Source organism: Staurois parvus, unplaced genomic scaffold (assembly GCF_062004578.1).
Source record: "Staurois parvus isolate SC_StPar_1 unplaced genomic scaffold, SC_StPar_1.0 ptg000365l, whole genome shotgun sequence".
Lineage (NCBI taxonomy): Eukaryota > Metazoa > Chordata > Amphibia > Anura > Ranidae > Staurois > Staurois parvus.
In genome coordinates, this window is record NW_028318161.1 from 7355502 (window position 1) to 7378598 (window position 23097).

The following is a 23097-nucleotide window of genomic DNA, read 5'->3' on the forward strand; positions in this document are numbered from 1 at the left end:
CTGAACAGTGATACAAAACTATATGCAAAAGTTCTGGCAAATAGGATGAAGGACCTAATGCCGGAATGGATTCATATAGATCAGGTGGGTTTTGTCCTGGGAAGGGAGGGTAGAGATAACGGCTTAAGATTTTTGCTTCTGATACAAAAAAGTAAGAAAGAAAAAGCTCCCGCTTGTTACTATTGGCGGGTGCGGAAAATACTTTTTATAGATTAGATTGGAGATATATGCTGGATACGTTGGAAGTTTTGGGGATAGGCCCTAGAATGAGAGAATGGATAAGGAAAATATATAGTCAACCCTCTGCAGCAATAAAGGTCAATGGAGAGCTGAGTACTTTAGGAAGCATAATGGGACACGACAGGGTTGCCCACTGTCACCATTGCTATTTGTCCTGTCCCTGGAATCTCTCCTAGCAATAAGGAAAAACATAGATATAAAAGGAATTTTGATAGGGGAGACAGAGCATAAAGTAGCAGCCTATGCGGATGATATGCTGTTTTATGTGGTTAACCCTAGGATAACATTGCCTAACCTAATGAAAACACTGAGAGAATATGGGGAGATGTCAAATTTAAAAATTAACTCAACTAAAACAGAGATCTTAAATATAAACCTTCTAAATAAAGAGAAAAAATTTTTACAAAAAGAATTCCCCTTTTCTTGGAAGGAAAAAGAAATCTAACCGTATCCTCAAAGAACTTATATAGAACAAACTATATCCCTTTATTAAATGAGATCAAGGATGAATTAAGGAAATTAGGGATAGGTCTATCATGGATGGGGCGAATAAATTTGATAAAAATGGTAATTGTTCCAAAAATTTTGTATAAATTTCATATGATACCCATAAAGCTTCCAGGAAGGTATTTTAAAATAATTAAAAAAATGATAAGTTATATCTGGGGGAATAAAAAAACCTAGAATAAGCTATGAAATCTTAAGTAGAGATAAAGAGAATGGAGGACTGGGTATACCAGATTTTAAAAGATACTATAATTCAGTAATGTTATCACGAATTTTTGATTGGACACATAATGCACAGGGGAAAAGCTGGATAGCAATAGAAAATACACTAAGTGAGACACAACTGAGTAGAATAGTTTGGATTCCACCTCAGTATTGTGGATTGGTAGAGAGCACAAGTATACTGTATATACACGTAATCTAATAAAAATATGGGATACAGTGCACAAACAAATGGGATGGGAATTTAATTCCATGTTGATGCCCATAGTGGACACAGATTTCTTCCTGCCAGGGAAGGAATAAAATTGCAGGAAAGTGGATAAAAAAGGAAGATGCACAATTAATAGATATAATGAAGGGTGAAGAAATTTTTTTTTTTTAATTGAAAAATAAGAAAGAGTTGTTCACTAGATTGGATGAGTGGCGTTACTTCCAATTAAAACATTTAATAGGAAAGCTCCCCAGGCCTCTAAGAACAAAAGAAGAATGGAACCTATTTGAACATTTATTTAATACACATGGAGAGGGGAAACACGGGACTTCTAGAATATATAAAATTTTCACTAGATTGACAACGGTCATGACCCCTCCATATATGGAGAAATGGGAAAGGGAACTAGGAGTAAAAATAGATGAGAAAAAGCAAAAGAAGATTTATAGATTAACACATGGGAATGTAAATATGAAGGAGGTGGAAATTAATTATAAATGTTTGGCGAGGTGGTATATTACACCAAGTATAGCAAATAGACAATGTAGAGAAAATTCACCTTTGTGTTGGCGTGGATGTGGGGAAAGGGGCACAATGGGACACATTTGGTGGGAATGTTTTAAAATTCAGGAATATTGGGAGGGAGTAATTCATCAAATTCAAAAGATAACTGAGATTAAAATCCCAAGAGATCGAGGAATCTGTCTTTTTCATGGTACGGAGCTCACAGTGGAAAAATATAAAAATTCTTGTCTACTGTATTTTATAAATGCAGCAAAAGGTTTGATACCCAGATTCTGGAAGGAACAAGAGGCACCAAAAATAAAAGATTGGGTAGAAAACGTGGACCAGATATATAAAATGGTGGAACTTCATCATATTGAGGAAGATAAAATGGAGTGCTTTCGTAAAAAAAAAATAAATAAAATGGGAGGATTTAAAGAGAGCAAGTCAATTTGTAGAATTTAGAAAATTCGAGTTAAAATAAGTGAAGGAAGAAGAAGAAATCCTTAGCACTTCCTAGAGAGATGAAGGACGTAGAGAGGCAAAGGAGAGAGAGGTGGGGGGGGGGGGGGGGGAATGAGGGAGGACTGAGCAAGGGGAGGGAAAATTGTAGTTTTGTTTATGTATTTGTATGAAAATAATAGAAGTGAATGACAAGATAGTATGTTTTTTACTGTATTTAAGATTTCAAATGGAAAAATCTAATAAAATATAAAAAACATTTTTTTTAATAAATACACTTTGACATACATTTGGAGAACACACTGCATTGGGAAACTTACGTGCACTGGCCAGTGACTCCTCCAGATCTCCACACCATCTCTTCTCCTGCTGCAGCTTATGAGCATGCTCCTCTAGTGAAAGGACTTTGGATTTTATTCTTTCTAAAGTTTTCTCTTGGTTTGATAATTCAAACTCATACTTTTGCTTCTGATCGTCCAGTCTAGCTATCAAAGCCTTGAGCTGTTCTTCTTGGTGCTCGATGTCCTTCATAGTTTGTTTTAAACGCTGAAAAGGAACACATTTTTTCTGTCAAAAATATCAGGTGTTACGGGACAAATATCTTTAGCCACCTTTGTACTGCCGTATTTATAAAAGAAAAAAAAAATGGCAAGGAAGTGGATGGGTATTTCTGGAGTTTGTTTATTTCTAACAGAGCTTCAGAAAAAAACTATCATTGGACAGCTCCTCTTTGCCTGTTCTGAATAGGCTGTTTGTAAACACAGCAGGAAGGAGGATCCCAGCAAATCAAAGGTCAAGGTGGGAGGGGACTTAACGTGTCAAATTCATGTGGGATGTACTGTCGTAATAGTGGTGGGGGAAAGTGGTTAAAGTGCCACTGACTACCAGTAATTGAAGGATTTTTATGTTCTTCATGCGGTGTGAGATATCTCACCACAGGACCATGGAGGAAAAGGGGATAATGGTCTAAGAATTATTACTAAAATGATAAAGTTATCTCATTAGGTAATTATGCTATTATATTCAGGTTGTATACAGTTGTATTAGCAATGACAAGCTATTTTATATTGTTAGTGCCCAATCGGAGGATAGTGCGAGAGGTCTGTATGTAAAAGAGTATTCAATTCAATTTAAAAGGAGTAGGGCAAAAGTTCTTTTGGCCCTTCTTCTCCTGTGTGTCACAAGAGTGCATCGCTGTTCTGCATCCTGTGACCCGTATTCAGCCAACAGTGGGCTAAAATCCACTGTCAACTGACGTCACTTAGCCGGTCCAGACTCTGAGTGGATCCTGACTTAACGTTGGAATCTATTCAGATTCCTGACAGGCAGCTGTATCGGCTTGTTAGCAAGCCGCTGAGAGCCTGTGCCAGCCTCCTCCGCCCCTTTCATAGCCCGGTGCTTCATTAAGGACTGGAGGGGCAGAGCAGAGAGACGCTCATAGACAGTCACTGGCTCTCAGCTCACTGAAGACAGAGAAATCAGTGGTCTTTGATTGTTTGGTCCTTGATCTTAGAGGCGGCGGGGGACTGATGCTGCATCCATCTAGGAGAGTATGTATGTTTGTTTTTTTTCCCAAACTTTTCTTTTAATCTGTGCAGGGATGCCCCAATCAAGATTTGCTTCATATTGCAAGTGGCCATGCTAAAATAAACACGTTTTCCTACTTAAAGCAGTATTAAACCTACCAGGAAACATTTATTATATTTCAAGTTACTAATTCTTAGATGTGATGTCTACATTAGTTTTCTTTTTAGGCTTTCTTTCCTTTATTTTCACTTGGTGATCTGGCCAGTAAATCTGTTGTTTTTCAAAAGAACAAGCTCTCTTCCAGATGTATCCATTACAAGGATGAAAAAAAACATTTAAGACTGGCAGGGGTGCTTACAACAATCAACTTTTATTTATTCATGTATAACCTTTATCCCAAAAGAAAAAATGGTTTGCTGTAACTGATTATAAACCATTAGCTGTAGTTTGGCCTCAAATTGTTAGTGTATTTAATTAATTTGCTAGTACATCTAACACTCTCCTGCCCCCAGACAGACAATACTGCTGTCCAAAAGGTGCCACCCCTTGCTCCTTCATCCAGACTGGGGGCCTCTAATACAGGAGGTGTGTTACTGGCCAAATCACCAGGTAAAAACAGAGGGGAAAAAAGCCTAAAAAAAAAATGAATGCAGCCACTACATCAAATGATTCATAAGCTGCAATACATTACATTTGTGGTTTGGGGTTTATTACAGCTTTAAATAAACTTTCATATCTATTCTACAACAGTTTGGCAAGCTAGACAAGAAGGTATATCCTGGTACCTGCAAACCCTCTCTGGACCAGCGCAACTTGGGACAGAGTGCCAGTGTCTGACAGCTCCAGGATGAGAAAAGCAGACACTGAGCTGTGCTAAAGTCTGCCTGCATATGCACCTGCAACGTACGTGAGGTATGTGGTTAGGAAGACACCCTTCGAGTCAGTCTTAAAGAAATGTATGGTGTAAGGTATCTTACTAGTTTTACAGTAGGATTAGAAATAAATGAAATATGTATTTGGGGCATCTTGAAACAAAAAATAGGACAAAGAAGACCCTGGACGGTTAAGTAGGTAGAATTCTTTATCAGGCAAGAATGAGACAATATTCCTTTCCCAAAACTTCAGTAACTGGTCTCCTCAGTTCCCAGACGTTTGCATTGTGTTGTTAAAACAAGAGGATATGCTACACAGTGGTAAACACGGCCCTGTCCCAACTTTTTGGAGATTCGTTGCTGCCATCAATTTCAAATTGACCTTATTTTTTTCTTGAAATGGCACATTTTCTCAGTTTAAACATTTGATATGGGGGGCGCATGCGCGGCCGGCTCGAGGATGGACGCGCGATAGTTCCCGCTCCGTCCACCCGCCAGCATTGAAGCGGCTCACTCAGACCCCAGGGAGAACTAAGAGCACACGGCAGCTCCCGTGGTGTGCCCGCAGCCCACTAGACATGCCCCGCAGGAAAAAAAGCCCGGGGCAGCCAGGGAAGCTGACAAACTTCTTCCCGGCTGTTATGCTGGGAAACCAAGATGGTGGCCGCCATACAGACATGCGGGGAGGCAGCAACGGCCAGGAGGAGGACTACAGGTCCCAGAGCGTGGATCCCAGGCTGCAGCACCGACTTTACACAGGGGACCCTGGTGAGTTGTCACCCCCACTGTCACCCACGACCTGCAGCCCAGCCAAATCACGGCCACGGTTAGAGAGTGACCCTGAGGACTCTTGCCAGGCCCTAAACCTTCCACCCCAGCCACCACATTCCTCCTTGCCTGACAGACGCATTTCCAGCGTCTGATCAACCACTGACCGAAATCTGCATGAAGAACATGCTGACATCACTGCGTCAAACTTTACATAATGATATCTTTGCGCCATTAACCCAAATTACTGCTTTAGTGCAAAGACAGGACATCATAGAGGCACACAATGATTTGATTGATGCTCATACAGATCACGTATCAGACATCGAACAAATTAATCTGAAATTAGCTGACATGGAGGACCGATCGCGACGTAACAATATCAAATTCAGAGGGGTCCCAAAAACAGTGTCTAATGAAGCATTGTTACCGTATCTGCAACACTTCCTCAAGCTTTTAATTCCAACACTCTCTGAAGTAGAGGCCACGATCGATCGGGCACATCGACTTCCTAAGCCTTCATTCCTGTCAACATCCATCCCTAGAGATGTACTTGTTCGCATACATTTCTACCACGTTAAAGAGAGAATTATGATGGCGGCAAGAAACCCATCTCCACTCCCACCCTCTCATGCAAATCTGCGTCTCTATGCTGATCTGTCTAAGGCCACACTTTCCAATAGGAAAAAGATATCAATCACAAAAGCGCTCAGGAATCATGGTATGGCCTATCAATGGGGATTCCCAACAAAATTAATAGTGCGACACCAAGGCAGGATTTATACTATTAAAAATTTGGAGGCTGGATTGGACTTTCTTAAGGCCTGGAGCATTTTGCCTGCAGACTCTCAGAAGCACAACCCTGATCCCATCCAAAATATGGAAGCGACTTGAAGGGCCTAGCGGCACGGAACGCGTCTATGTGCGCTTATGTTTTTCCCTGGCGGTTCTCTCTGAACACTCCTATTTCTGGCGATCGGCCTATACCTAATGACTTTCATTTGCAAAATTTTTTATAGGTATGACCCCTCCGGTGGTCAAAACCTGTTTGACTCCCCCATTTTTGAAGTAGCGATCCGGGCTACATTGGTTACTTGCGTTCTACGCAAGTTTTTTTTTTACTCTTGTTCGTTCCTTTCCACCTATCCCTTCCCATGGCACCATCAGCTATATACCTCTAACACTGGATTTAAGTATTCTGACCCCGAATATTATCAAAGAACACCCCAAATATGCCTACACTCCGAAAATCGGCCTATAAATGATTACCATTACATCTCTTAATGTACGAGGCCTCAACTCCCCATTCAAGAGATCGATGCTATCAAGAGAAATCCGAAAATCTCAAGCAGACCTATTCTTTATTCAAGAATCTCACTTCGCCACAGAAAAGACCCCTAAATTGTATCTTCATCGATTCTCTCAACAATTCATGGCAACAAATGTTAAAAAGAAGAACGGAGTTATTATTGCTGTTAATGACGCTCTCCCTTTCCAACTCACCTCCACCATAATCGACCCACAAGAGCGATACCTTATTTTGATATGCCAAATTAACGAGCTTACGTATACATTGGTGAACATATACGGCCCGAATAGTAAACAACTAAGATCTTACCGCAAACTCTACAATCTCATCTCCCGACACAAGCGGGGTAGACTCATTATCGGAGGAGACTTTAATATTCTTGGCAATTCACTTTTAGATTCCTCGTCTAACAAGAGACCAACCAATCTTGACTTCAACCGCTTCTTGCATGACCATGACTTATACGATATTTGGAGATGCCAACATGGTTCGGAGAGAGACTACACCTACTTTTCGCCCCCACATCTCTCGTACTCTAGAATTGACATGTTTGTCACAGACAAATGGACTTTACAACATGTGTCCTCATCCAAAATCGGTACTATAACTTGGTCAGATCATGCACCGATCAGCGTCTCTTTGGACGACAACCGACGGTCAGCGATTCCACCCATATGGAGACTCAGCTCTACACTTTTGAAACTCCCAGAAAACCAAAAATTTATATTAGATGCTCATCACCTCTTTTTTGAAACTAACACCACTCCGGATATCTCTATTACCACACTTTGGTTAACATATAAAGCTTATATGAGAGGTATCCTCATCCAACTAAATTCTCGCATTAAAAAACAAAAGTCCCAGCAAATTGACCAACTCCTACCTTCTAAACGCAAAAACGAAGACACTAACAAACATAATCCGAACCCCACCACGACCGCGGCTTTAAACCGAGATAGGAATACATTACGTACTATTCTCTTACATGCTTATGATACGAACCTCCAAAAAACAAAATCCCAATTCTATGCGCTAGGCAACAAATCTAATTCTCTTCTTACCAAAATCATTAAACAAAAACGGCTTAAAAACAAAATTTCCACGATCCAACACCCAATCTCACGTACTCAGTTGACTAACCCACAAGACATAGCTAATGCGTTCGCGGATTACTATCATTCTCTCTACAATATAAAAGATGACTCAAAGACGACCCAACCAACGACCTCATCGATTGAAAATTTCCTAAGCCATACCAATCTCCCCCGTCTTACGCCTTCCCAATTAGCCTCCCTCTCTATGCCGATTTCACCCACAGAGATTGAGAAAACCATAAACAAACTCCCCTTAAACAAATCACCAGGTAACGACGGCTTCACCAATGAATACTATAAAACGTTCGCACCCACTCTCACAACACACCTCTCGGTTCTCTATAACTACGTTGCCTCTAAAGGGGAATTTCCCTCTGATATGCTGCAATCAATAATTTCTACTATCCCAAAACAAGGTAAAGATCCCCAATTAAATCAGAACTATAGACCAATTTCACTGCTTAACACAGACCTAAAAATATATGCCAAAATAATAGCTCTACGACTGCTTCCATACCTTCCCATTCTAATCCACCCTGACCAAGTAGGATTCATACCAGGTAGACAAGCTCCCGACGCGACTCGACGAATCATCTCACTACTACACCACCTTGAATCGGAAAATCAACCCTCACTCCTCCTATCACTGGATGCAGAGAAGGCATTTGATCGCATCCACTGGCAGTTCATGACACTTACTCTCCAAAAATTTGGAATTACGGATTGGATGCTGTCTGCAATTCTATCTCTGTACTCCAAACCCTCCGCTAGAGTTCTCACCAACGGCACGCTTTCACAACCGTTCCAAATCTCTAACGGAACTAGACAAGGCTGCCCTCTTTCCCCCATAATCTTCGCTTTACTCATTGAACCATTAGCATCTAACCTCAGAAATGACCCTAGTTTCTCAGGAATCAACTTTCTTAAGCACGAACACAAAATCAGTCTCTTTGCAGATGACATTATTCTAATGATTACGAACCCTTACAAATCACTTACTTCGATACGCTCTCACATACAAACCTACGCAGACGTTTCATACTATAAACTTAACGAACCCAAGTCTTCTATCTTGAACCTGCATACTCCACTCCAAAACCGGCTTACAAAACAATTCCAGTGGGAAAATCACAATATCCCCTACTTGGGGATTAAACTGACTGCCAATACCAAGCAACGCTATACAGCTAATTTTAAACCGCTACTCAACATAATTCCACAGGAGCTTAGAAACCTACGTACAGCTACCTTATCAATGTTAGGCAGAATAGTGACTGTCAAAATGTGCATACTGCCTAAAATATTATATATATTCCGTACGCTACCCATTCCTATTCCTATACCCTCCTCCTTCTTTTCCACACTTCAAAAAATTCTGAATAAATTTATATGGAATTCCAAACGGCCTCGATATGCTACAAACCTTCTGATACGCCCGCTCTCCAGAGGGGGAACCGGTCTCCCGCATTTAAAATCCTATTACCAAGCTGCCTTATTGGATCAGCTCTTCTACTGGTGGCACCCCACCCAAGACAAAATCTGGACTATCATGGAATCCTCCTTGTACTCACCAGGTATACTAACAGATTTACTTTGTACCCCCAATATAGCTCAGACTAGACCTCTACATACGCATCCATGTATCCAGGCCTCTCTGATGGTTTGGCATGACTTCCTGACTTATACGCATTCCCATAAAGATAATCTACGAATCCCTACTCCTTTATCATCGCTGCACCTCCTTTCCCCCCATTTAAACTTGACATCTTGGAAAACGTGCGGTATATATCATATTCAAGACCTTTATAATACTCAAAAACCAGATTCGTTTCAGACCCTCCAAAAGAGATTCCATCTTCCTGATAAGGAGCAATTCACTTTTATGCGAGTAATCCACTTGCTCCATAAAACAAACATACCACTTGAAATAGACTTTCCTGCTACAGCACACCATTTCTTTCATAAGACTATTTATCCAAAGAAGGGTATATCCACCTTCTATACATTACTAATTGAAGCGCAATTTACAACCCATACGTCCTCTCTGACTAACTGGGAGAGGATTTTACTTCTCCCAACAACTCCACAATCCTGGCAAACAACGTTTGCCATCACATACAAAGCCTCCAAATGTAGTTCCCACTGGGAATCATATTTGAAAATTCTCCACCAAAGTTATCTAACCCCTGCCAAATTATCTGTGTACTACCCACAACAGTCACACACCTGCTGGAGACATTGCGGCAAAACTGGCTCGCTCTTCCATTTGCTATGGTCCTGCAAATCCATGAAGTTGTACTGGAATAAAGTGTTCCAAATGATTTCTTCAATTATAGACTCACCAATGACCCCAAATCCTGGACTAGCCCTCCTTCATATATCGATAGAAAAAGTCCCCATACACTCACGCACTATCACCGTACATATTCTGGCAGCAGCAAAGCTAAACATCACTAAACTATGGCGATCTTCGTCACCCCCCCTATTGTCCCGTCTTGTTGCTGATCTCAATTTACAATGCGAGATGGAACGAAGAACGGCCCTCCGAAACTCCACCTATCATAAATTTACACTACATTGGTCTCGTTGGTTAAAACACCCCAATTGTTCAATCACCTGATTACTAGTTCTAAATATTATCGGATACTATATTCACAGCTCATTGGTGCCCTCCTTCTTCCCTTCCCCATTTTTTTTTGCCCTTTCTCATCCCCCACCTAGTTCCTTATGTTTCACGTTCTGCAACATGGTTCATGAACCACGAGCATACCTCTCATGTAAACTTGATCACATTTAACAGGTCCCCAGCCGGATGGTGGGGATCTATTACCTCTTCTTTCCTCTCATGTCCTGTAAACTTACATTTGTGAACCTTTTACTTGAATGTTCCTATATGATGTTATCCTGTTCAAGAAAACTGAAAAAAATTTAATAAAAATATTTGAAAATAAACATTTGATATGTTTTCTATTGTGAATAAAATATGGGTTTGAGATCTGTAAATCATTGCATTTTGTTTTTATGTAGATTTTACACAGTATCCAAGCAAATGATGATGAGGAGTATGAAATGGAACTCTGGTTAAAGCCTAAACATCTACATGGCCTGAGAAAACAGATTGTTGATGAAACAGGTACAAGGAAATAACTTGGGTGTGTTTTACTAAAGCGGTTGTAGAAGGCTCTTTTTATATTTTTTTAAATGAAAATAACAGGTTTATACTTACGTGCTGCTTATAATCATATTACAGAGCAGCCCTGATCCTCCTTATCTGGGGTTCCCCACCAGTGCTCTAGGCTCCTCCTCTGCTCTATGCACCACCGTAGGAAGCAGCTTTCTATGAGGGTGCATGTGTAGGCTCGCTCCTGAGTCAAGCTGTGTGTGTACATAGACACACACAGTGCAGTTCGGCCCCAGCCCCTGCTCTCTGCTTACAGGATTTGATTTACAGCAGCAGAAAACAATTGGTCCCTCTGCTGCCTCTCTGTCCTGTGAAAGAGGGGAAAGAAGCCAGAGTCGCTGCAGAGGGCACAGAGCTGGAACAAGTGAGCACTCGGGTAGGTATTTACAGGGTGAGAGGACAATACAAATACTGGGGCATTTTTTACCATAATGCAGGGAATGAGTCAAGGTAAAAAAATGTTTTTCCTTAAGAACCACTTTCATAACTGATCATTACAATTTGCCCCACCTCACTCAATGCTGTACTGAACGTTACCTTGTGTCACAGACTAGTAATAAAGAATGCTACAATTATAATGACTATATGCACACATGCCCACCTTTTTCAGAGGAACATGGAATCTACAGATATTGTGAAGTTGTCCAATGAACAGTAAGGATACATGCTTTGAAAGTCAAACTAAAATATATATGTTTGGTTGTATCCTGTTTGTAATCTCTATATTTCACATTATCCCTCCTTCGTTTGCAATTTTTGAGAGATGGAATTATCAAGGGGGAAACTGTAGGAAAATAGTGGTTAGAAGACAAAATGGCCATCTGTAAGCCCAATTATTACTCTGCTCTTGCTATATGTATCAATATAAAGCCTCTTTATGGGATAAGAACAAGGATGCTGAAATTGCAAATTGTATATGTTCTGCAAACAGCATGAGACGTCTCAACATAGTCAACACCAGATAAAGACCTTGGGGAAAAGGGGATTACTATTCATAAATAATTTTTGAACATAATTATCATGAATATGATAATGTAATCTCATTTGGCAATGCTACTATATTCTGGTGATGTACAGATGTATTAGCCAATGGGAATTCAGTTTATCGTAGGGCTCAGTTGGGATATTTGTTTTTATGCTATTTTTTAAAATTATTTATTTATAACTTTATCACACAGACAGGAATAAGGCAGCATTGTTACATAATTGACATAAGGAAGCAACCCCCAGTTGTCACTACAGAATGAAAATGTAAAAGGATGAACAAACAAACAACCTAAACCCATGCCAGAGTCTAGCAAAACATCAGCATTAAAGTGAAGCGCTTACAGCCCTGTGTACATTTTTTATGTACAGGAATGGCCTTTTCAGGACTTGCTATGTTATACATCATACTGCAAGAGCCTCCAGCCATACTATAATACAGATTTCTTTCTACTTTGACAGATTTTCAGGTCTATTCTACAACAGTGCCAATGACCACAAACTATTGGGGGATTTTTGTAAACTTGTGTACAAATTACAAGTATATTTAAAGCCTGGTACACACGGGCCAAATATCGGCTAGTACAACAGAAACTGGCCAACATTCGGCCCATGTGTACAGCAGCCTGTCCATCTTCTGTTGAATGGGCATGCTGGAAACCAGCAGCCAATCAGCATCTGATCAGCACTCACAGCCAATTGCTGTGAGCGCTGACTGATGTGTTTCCTGGCGGGGGGTGGGGGACAGTCCCCCTTTCAGAAGACATTAGCTTAGAGGGAAGATCATTGTACCAACACTGTATAATTAGTACAGCAAGTACACCTCAGTTTTTTTGTTTTTTTTTGTTCAGCCCGCTGGACTGAACGAAAAACTGCCTGTGTGTACCAAGCTTAAAGGTAAAGGCTGAAGGTTTTTTACCTTCATGCATTCTATGCACGAAGGTAAAAAACTTGTGTGCAGCAGTGTCCCCAGCCCCCTCAATACTTACCTGAGCCCCATCGAGATCCAGTGATGTGCACGAAAGCCTCAGCTGTCCGGGGTCTCTGCCTCTTCATTGGCTAATAACGTTTGTTATTTTACAAAAATAATTAACTTTTAGTATCGCTTTAAATCTGGTAGTCTAACACTACCCTCTCACCAGAGTGACAATGCTGCTGTCCAAAAGGTGTCTGCTTTACTACTTCATCCAGAATGCAGACACCCTAAAACAAGAAGTGTGTTACCGGCGGAATCACCAGGTGAAATAAAAGAAAAATGTTTAAAAAAAACCCAAAAGACTAAAACAGCTACAGCATCTAAGGATTAGTAAACTGCAATATAATATATTTCTCTTTATGGGTTTAAAAAAATAAACCCTTTTTTGGATTTGTAATAGAGGGGGTGACGTAAATACTTTATAGTATCAAAAAGGCAATGTTGTATTTTAATATCTATATGAAGGCCTTATTTACCTTTTTTCTGCAGGCTGTCAGCTTTATTGTAAAAGTGATCACTTCTACATCTGTGCATAAATGAATGCAAATGTGTGTTGGTTGTTCACATGTAAGAAAATTGCTTCACACATATTGGGTATGATCACACATACTAGTGTGAGAGCAACAATTCTAAGAAGATCCCATCATTAACTCTAAATAGATGAGTTGTAAAGTCTTTTAAAGCATCGCCTGGGGACAGTTTCGGGTACTGTACCTTTTTGCGTGAGCATATGAAATTTTGAGTATCTATTTACTGGATAAAACCTCACCTTTTATATTTTATCAAAAAAGTGGGTATTATATCATGTTTGTGTGCACTAAAATAATTTGATTGTGCTTTTTATGGAAAATATACATTTGATAAATGGCGCAATTATCATGTGAAAGTGCCATTTTTTTTTCCTTTTTATACAAGGCCTCTGAACTCAGAAAAAATACATAATGTTTTGGGGAGCAGGCTAAGTAATCTTCAGGTGTGGTCTTGTCCTACTATTTGCCTTACTGGGAGTCGGTGGTTGACACCATTAATGACATATGTGATCTGACTATACGGCTAGACCCGAGACTCTTATCACTAAATCATATGGAGGATGTTGAAGTAGAAAGATATACTATAGTTTTTCTTACCTATGTCTTATTTATGCAAGACGTGAAATCTTGCTATGTTGGAAATAGCGCACACCTCCCACTGCGCTTACATGGCAGAGGGCAGTGAATTAATTTCTACCCCTCTAAAATTACATATGAAAGTAGCAACTGTTCTAAGAAATTTGACATGGTGTGGTCTATCTGGATAAACACTTAATTCAGGAGGCGGCAGAAGGCATGTGAACAACAATGTTGATTGCCTCATCCCTCTCTGTATTTTATTCTTCCCTGCATCCTCCTCCCTCTTTTTCCCTTGCTCTGGACCACTCTTTTACCTCTCCTCCCATCCCCTCTCTTCTCATAAGTTGTATTTGGCAACAGCCTAGAGTGGGTTTTGCCTAGTTCTGTTTTACTAACTTGGTGTACGAAGAACGACCATGTTCTGACATGTAACCAGTCTGTCATGTCTCATTATCCTTTATGGTCCTTTGGACTATTAACTGCTATTGTTGAATCCTGCAAGAAGCTTTGCTACTGTATCATGTACTATTACTTTGTACTACTGTGAACTCTGTCTTTGTCTGACAAACCTTAATAAACATTTCTGTTAAAAAAACAAAAAGCAGAGCAGCAAAATCTAGCAGTCCGTTTAACACTACCCTCACCAAGCCTTGCTATAACACAGGAAAATTGTTACTGAATGGATCACTAGGTGAAACTAAAAGAAAAAAAAAAAAACACATGCAGACACCACATCTAAGGATTTGTAAACTACAATATATTAACATTTTTGTTTTTGGGTTTATGCTTTATGTCAGGAATTGTTGTAATAACTGCAAATAATAATGATAAACCTGTGGTTAGAAATCTCCATATGGTTACTTTAGAACTATGCTGAATTTTATTGTAATTCCACAAAATGGCCATATCGGTCAGGATCATTAAATGAGCTGTGTACTGGTCTTACAGTTTCCTGTTGCTTGATCTCGCACTCTTTGCCTTCAATTTCACTTTGCCGCTGTTTGAGGTGTTGTTCTTTTCTGCTCTCTTTTTCCTGCAGCAGTCTGTATCGGCTTGTGGTTTCTAACAGTTCATCCTGCAGGGTGGACTGCTCATGCAACATGTTATCCCGCTGCTTTGTAGTATTCCTCAGATCCTATAACAAAACATGAAGGAAATTAAATTGTTATTAAATAAGGTTAATTTCAGTTGCTACAAAGACGGACTACAGAAATACAAACAATTGCTTCCTTTTCCCCATTTCACTGCAGCTTCTTCATCTTACATTATACCAGTAGAAAGTTGATCAGAAAAAATAAGATCTTTGTAATTGTAAATTTTTTTTTCTTGAAGTCTGTTGAGGGACATAGTAATTCTTAAGTCTGGTTATACTGTCATCTAAAGGAGCCTGGGACACTGACTAAAAAAGATGATGAACCCCACCGTAAACCATAATGCCTTAGGTTTTGTAAGCAAGCAGTGCAAGAGCCAATAACACAGAGTTGTGGGACCCGTTTCCCTCAATGGAGGGAATGAAGAAATTGATTTTACAATAAATACAAAAGTCTTATTTTTTATGTCCACGCAGGGACAAAGGAATTTCTAAACAGTCTGATGTCCAAAAGCAGTACAACTGAAGGGGAAAGGTGGGGAAACAGCAACTTAAATAAAGAGTCAACACCAATGGCTAGATAGAGAAACTGCCAAACCAACTATGAAAGTTTCCATGATCAAGGGCACCTACGATCAACTTTATGTGTTTTAAACCAGGGCAGACAACCACTGCCAAGGGGAAACTACTACCTAACGGGATGATGGGCCTTAACCAACAAAGCAAAGGAGCAAATGACCATCTGCCAAAAAAGGTGAACAGGTGGAACAAACTCCCCAAAACTAGAGAAAAGCAGACCAGCAACAAATGTTGTAAAAAAAGAACATGATAGCTGAGCCAGAACCCTAAGGAGTGGTTCAAACAGATATACCACATCCAATAGAAAAAAACATCGATTAATCTGCAGGAAGAAAAAAAAAATTAAGCCTAGCTTACCTAACCCTTACCGTCAGGGAAAGGGAGTTAGGACAGATACGTCCAAAGACAAAAAAAGGTCAGGCAACAGCAGGAGGCTTAAGCTAAACACTACTAACTCTTGACTTCAGGGAAAGGGAAGTTCACGATAAGGAAGAATTCTACCCAATTAGACCACCAATTTTGTAAAGAGATAGCTGTGGATGTGAGAGCCCACGTAACGTAAAATCTAAAAAGACAGAGGGAAAAGAACCTTAAGCTTGAAATTTCCCAGGTGAATTTGTTAGTGTGTGTCACGGATCGCACGATCGCCACCCTCAACATGCGACAATCACACGACCGTCACCAACAATGCATCACGCCCGCGGCATCAGACCCCAGACCTTCTCACCAACCTCGTGACCGAAGGACCGGCCGATCTAAAACCGCGATGTGACGTGCATAACAATGCCACACTCAGCTGTGCCCTGCACAACGATTGTCCAGCTAATGGAACGCAATCGATGCACCGGCAGCCTGAATGCGCTTGTTACTGGGTCGGGTTAATTACGCAACTAACCCTCTACTGCTACCACCACTTTTTGTACAGAGAAATGGGAAACTCTCTTTATCAAATATACACTGTAATGGTTGAAAAGTCGCCTGTCCAATACGGTCACCGCAGGCCGATTGGGCAGAGGAGTAAACAAACACAGTAGCGTCTCTTCAGAAGGCAGGGATTCGTAAATTGCAATTAAGCGCTTTAGAAACAGTTTAACACTTTCAGAAAGAAAGATTTATTACTAAAAGAGTCAAACAGGTGCAATAAAATATTTACAAAAAAAATGTAACTAAGACATATATTTATATATACATAGAAAACAGCACAGCAAAGCGATAACAGGGAGAAGTTAAAAGGTTAAGTTACTTGCCATGTTCAGCCTTAAGGTAAGCAGATCTAAGTTGCAGAGCGAAGGGTCTTTAATCTCCTGCTGTTACGATGTTAAAATTGGGAGATGTGTTTAGCTTACCTTCAGGCCTACAGCCTGTGTTTTTTAAAATCCCCTAGCAAGGGGGGTGGCGCTGAGTAACTGGCCAATCTCTGTTTAGGGAGGGAAGTCGGGTGGACTCTGAATTAAAACCAACAGCTTCAAAATCCATGATATGAAACATAGGTGACAGCTGATCTGAGGAATGTTCATTTAAATTCTGTCACCTGGCTGGTAGGGTTTATGAGGTTCCAATTTCTTTCAAGTCCAGGGAAAAAACTATCTTATCTTGGTTAGGTGTGATTTTACACAGGCCTTGGGACAGAGAGTCTGCTGTCTCTATGGGGGGGCCTTGTAGCACTGGGCCCCATGCTGCTTCAGCCTGCCAGCACTTTTAACACTTACACATCTGTCCCTGTGCCTCTCAGGAAGGGAGGGGGTAGGGACTAAAGGATTGAGGAATACTTCTAATAAAAAAGGGGAACTCCACGTCCATCTCTGATGAGCAAGTTTGCTACAGTGTGCTTAATTAATTTTAGTGTAGAGAGATCCTTTTCCAGTTCATATTCAACTAATTGGACAGACAGCCTAGCATTCTCGCTTTGGTAAGCGCTCTTTGATATGATTCAGAATGCATGGTTGACTTGATTGCAAGACTGCTATGCCCTGAGACCACAAAGCAATCCTAAAATCATAACATTTCCACCATCATCCTTCAAAGCTGGTAGGAGGCCCTTTTCCTGAAATGCTGTCTTCGGTTTGCCAAACTTGCTTACTGTTACTGTGGGCAAACAACCCTATCTTTGATTTAACAGTCCATGGAACATTGTTCCTGAAGACACTGCATGGAATCTTGAAAAAATGTATGTTGGGGCCAGACTCTAGATAACTTTGTAGATTAACATGAAGTAAATTTTTTAAGTAAATGGCAGCCAGTGAAAGTATTGATAGAGAGGAGCAGCACTGTAAGGGTGAAAAAGAGAGATGGATGAGTCAAGCAACAGAGCTAAGGATGGACTAGAGTGAAGCCAGTATGACTGTTGGTAGACAGAAGAGAGCAGAATTACAATAGTAATTCAAATATATGGTGAGGGCTAGCTGAATGCTTCTAACAGATTGTCCCTTTCTGTTCTTCCATATGATAGTAAAACATGACTGGAATAACCTGATTGGTTAGTATGGGTCAACATGAATAGATATACCATCAGACACACAAAGCATGAATCATTTACCTGTTCCGCCATCCTCAACTGATCCCGCAAGTCAGTCAGCTCACCCTGCAGCAGCTTCACCTCCTCCCTTCTTTCTGTAAGAAAGAAAACATTGTAAAACCACTTCCTTTTTTTTTTTTCAAGAAATGTCCCCAGATACAACCTGCATAAATGGGAAGCTGAAGGTAAATATGAATGTTGCCAAAAAGAAGAATGCAGGACAGAAATCGTTCATTATTTGTTTTAACTCAGAGACTGGCTTTTATAAAAGACAAAATAAGCAAATGTTACCATCTGAGGCAAAACACACAGCAGTTCAGGACTAAAGCTGGCCATACAACAGTAGAATTTTGTTCGAAAATGTTAGTTTTTAGAACACTTGTTCATTCTTCTAATAGGTAATGGGGTCATATCATACTATCATACTTCAATTGTTGTGATAAAAAGAAATTGAAGAATGAGGATGGAAATTTTTTCTTGAATGAATGAAATTCTAATAGTGAATGTGATTTTCATTTAGGAAATTCCATTGATGCCAAAATCGAATGTTGAAGGATAAGTTCACCTTTGGGAACATGCTACATGTTCCACCCATGTTCCCACTGCTGCAGCCGCCGCCCGTACGTGGATAAGTTCCACATACTAGCTGTCGCTTTTTAAAAACAGCGAAGCCGTGACACATCATTCATTCACAGAGTTCTGTGAACGAACTACAAGTCCCAACAGCCTTTGCAACTGTTGGCTTGTAGTTCTTAACGCACTACCATGACACTGTTTTTAAACAATCTGCACTATGAAAGGCACCTCTTTTATTGTTATATGAATACATGCCCACTTTGTGAGATCGGGACAGTCTGAAGAGCCTTCTGATGATACATGTGGTCTGGCTTGAGATACACGAGTCTGGAAGGAAATGTTGTAATAAGCGTATGTTGACCCCCTATAGCTAAGGGGTCAAAGGATCTGGTAAGCCTCCAGTTTGTCATCACGGTGGTGCAGTGTTCATGCTGGTAGTTACATTGGAACAAAGAGTCTGGACTATTTATCACAAAAAAGGGGATTTTTCTGTATACCCCATAGGGACTGGCACATATATGCTAACACTTTTTGCAATTTAACCTGCTATTATTGTGTTTGGGTGCTGGATTCTCATTAATTTCGATAGGTGTTCAATCCGAGTGTGTACTAAATCCTAGGCGTCGCATCTGCTGGCCATTATTGTCTGATAATACTTTTTTGTTACCTTCACCTGTCATTTTACAATGTGTGTCTGTATCGGCTGAGGTTAACGACGATTTTTTTGTCTATGTTGGACACCAAATAAAAAGAACTTAAAGGAAAAAAAAGAAATATTGACGTACTTTCGAACAGCATTCTTCAGGTTACTGATAGCATTATCTGATGATCTTTTATTTAAATTTTCAAATGAAAATATTGCAGTGTATGGCCAGCTTAATGCCAAGCTGAAGGACCACTACCCAAAAAAGTACACTGTGCTGTAACCGTCTGCATGTACCGCATGCAATAATTGTATTTCTGTCCATCATTTACATGGAGTCCAAGCTGTCTAGCACAGTGGTTCTCAACCTTTCTAACGCCGCGACCCCTTAATACAGTTCCTCATGTTGTGGTGACCCCCAACCATAAAATTATTTTCGTTGCTACTTCAGAACTGTAATTTTGCAGTGGGAGGAATAGTGCCCCATCATTGGTATCAGTGGGAGGACTAGCGCCCCATCATTGGTATCAGTGGGAGGAATAGTGTCCCATCGTTGGTATCAGTGGGAGGAATAGTGCCCCATCATTGGTATCAGTGGGAGGACTAGCGCCCCATCACTGATGTCAGTGGGAGAAATAGTGTCCCATCGCTGGTATCAGTGGGAGGAATAGTGTCCCGCCATTGGTGTCAGTGGGAGGAATAGTGCCCCATCATTGGTATCAGTGGGAGGAATAGTGCCCCATCATTGGTATCAGTGGGAGGACTAGCGCCCCATCACTGATGTCAGTGGGAGGAATAGTGTCCCATCGTTGGTATCAGTGGGAGGAATAGTGCCCCATCGTTGGTGTCAGTGGGAGGAATAGTGCTCCATCATTGGTATCAGTGGGAGGAATAGTGCCCCATCATTGGTGTCAGTGGGAGGAATAGTGCCCCATCATTGGTGTCAGTGGGGGGAATAGTGCTCCATCATTGGTGTCAGTGGGAGGAATAGTGTCCCATCATTGGTGTCAGTGGGAGGAATAGTGCCCCATCATTGGTATCAGTGGGAGGAATAGTGTCCCATCATTGGTGTCAGTGGGAGGAATAGTGCCCCATCATTGGTGTCAGTGGGAGGAATAGTGCCCCATCATTGGTGTCAGTGGGAGGAATAGTGCCCCATCATTGGTGTCAGTGGGAGGAATAGTGCCCCATCATTGGTATCAGTGGGAGGAATAGTGCCCCATCATTGGTGTCAGTGGGAGGAATAGTGCCCCATCATTGGTATCAGTGGGAGGAATAGTGCCCCATCATTGGTATCAGTGGGAGGAATAGTGCCCCATCATTGGTGTCAGTGGGAGGAATAGTGCCTATCATTGGTGTCAGTGGGGGAGGAATAGTGCCCCATCGTTGGTGTCAGTGGGGGGAGGAATAGTGCCTATCATTGGTGTCAGTGGGGGGAGGAATAGTGCCCCATCGTTGGTGTCAGTGGGGGGAGGAATAGTGCCTATCATTGGTGTCAGTGGGGGGAGGAATAGTGCCCCATCGTTGGTGTCAGTGGGGGGAGGAATAGTGCCCCATCGTTGGTGTCAGTGGGGGGAGGAATAGTGCCTATCATTGGTGTCAGTGGGGGGAGGAATAGTGCCCCATCGTTGGTGTCAGTGGGGGGAGGAATAGTGCCCCATCGTTGGTGTCAGTGGGGGGAGGAATAGTGCCCCATCGTTGGTGTCAGTGGGGGGAGGAATAGTGCCCCATCGTTGGTGTCAGTGGGGGGAGGAATAGTGCCCCATCGTTGGTGTCAGTGGGGGGAGGGATAGTGCCCCATCGTTGGTGTCAGTGGGGGGAGGGATAGTGCCCCATCGTTGGTGTCAGTGGGGGGAGGGATAGTGCCCCATCGTTGGTGTCAGTGGGGGGAGGGATAGTGCCCCATCGTTGGTGTCAGTGGGGGGAGGGATAGTGCCCCATCGTTGGTGTCAGTGGGGGGGAGGAATAGTGCCCCATCGTTGGTGTCAGTGGGGGGAGGAATAGTGCCCCATCGTTGGTGTCAGTGGGGGGAGGAATAGTGCCCCATCGTTGGTGTCAGTGGGGGGAGGAATAGTGCCCCATCGTTGGTGTCAGTGGGGGGAGGAATAGTGCCCCATCGTTGGTGTCAGTGGGGGGAGGAATAGTGCCCCATCGTTGGTGTCAGTGGGGGGAGGAATAGTGCCCCATCGTTGGTGTCAGTGGGGGGAGGAATAGTGCCCCATCGTTGGTGTCAGTGGGGGGAGGAATAGTGCCCCATCGTTGGTGTCAGTGGGGGGAGGAATAGTGCCCCATCGTTGGTGTCAGTGGGGGGAGGAATAGTGCCCCATCGTTGGTGTCAGTGGGGGGAGGAATAGTGCCCCATCGTTGGTGTCAGTGGGGGGAGGAATAGTGCCCCATCGTTGGTGTCAGTGGGGGGAGGAATAGTGCCCCATTGTTGGTGTCAGTGGGAGGAATAGTGCCCCATCGTTGGTGTCAGTGGGAGGAATAGTGCCCCATCGTTGGTGTCAGTGGGAGGAATAGTGCCCCATCGTTGGTGTCAGTGGGAGGAATAGTGCCCCATCGTTGGTGTCAGTGGGGGGAGGAATAGTGCCTATCATTGGTGTCAGTGGGGGGAGGAATAGTGCCCCATCGTTGGTGTCAGTGGGGGGAGGAATAGTGCCCCATCGTTGGTATTAGTGACACAAATGATGGGGCACTATTCCTCCCACTGACACCAATGATACTTACCTTGCTGATTCCTGCTCCAGCCTGGGTTCGCTCTCTCCCTCTCCCATCTACAGCCTGCAGAAGCAAAATTTGCACTTACCTGTCAGCTGTCTTCCTTCTCTGGCCTCTCTCCTCTTCACTCGGTCCTGCAGCTCCCTTGATCTTCTTCGATCTGCGCGCTCTGCCGCTCGGCTCCTCCTCTCCAAGCTCCACCTCCTCGCCGGTGATTGGCCGCCTGTGTGCCTCTCCTGAGCTACAGTTCCGGTGGCCAATCAGCGGCAAGGAAGCGGAGCTGTTGAGTGATCCCGGAGGTGTGGCCAGGTTACAGGGGCAGCATATCATCCCGCCCACAGATCGCGAGACAGAGCAGCGGTGTCTCGGTTCCTAAGACCATCGGAAATATGTGTTTTCCGATGGTCTTAGGCGACCCCTGGGAAATGGTTGTTCGACCCCCAAAGGGGTCGCGACCCCCAGGTTGAGAACCGCTGGTCTAGCAGAAGTGACTGTGATTGAGAGAAAGGAGAGGAGGAAGTAGTAGTAGTAGCAGCAAGAGCTTAAAGGGTGTATTTCGGTGAGTGCATAATTTTAATTATTGCTTATTTTACTTTAAAGGGGAACCAAACCCTCTGATTTACATTTTTCAACAAAAAAGTTAAAGCTAGAAATGTTCAATAATATAATTAAATCCTTTAACATACCAATATTTTTTCTGCAGTGGTTCAATAGATATTCTGCCTGTTAGCGCATGTGCAATGCATGCCACATTTAAGGCATACCTCTGGTGATAACTGTCTCAGTTGCCAGTGTGCTTATGTCAGCTCTCAACAATTAAGCCCTCAAATTGTGCTGGTGTCATAGCTGGTCACATGTTCAACACCATGGCAACTGCAAATCTAAATAAAGGCTAAGAGGACGCTATCCTTGGCAGATAAAAGAGTTTAGGTCCTCCTTTAAAATTTTTTGATGTGACTTTTAGATTTGTACATGCTTTCTCTTCTATAGCTAGGCTACTGTATTAAATG

At 42.1% G+C, this 23097-nt stretch overlaps 1 protein-coding gene across 2 annotated transcripts in view; it reads right to left on the reverse strand.

Annotated features, from left to right (window-relative positions):
* The window catches only part of CNTRL (centriolin), a 192376-nt gene that overhangs the window by 25345 nt on the left and 143934 nt on the right, over positions 1 to 23097 (reverse strand). For both annotated transcript variants that reach the window (XM_089685257.1, XM_089685258.1), the window contains 3 exons: positions 18172 to 18245; positions 14913 to 15101; positions 2467 to 2692 (listed from right to left, as the gene is read on the reverse strand). In XM_089685257.1, coding sequence (XP_089541383.1) covers positions 2467 to 2692; positions 14913 to 15101; positions 18172 to 18245 — 489 coding nt within the window. The remainder of the gene's footprint in view (positions 1 to 2466; positions 2693 to 14912; positions 15102 to 18171; positions 18246 to 23097) is intronic.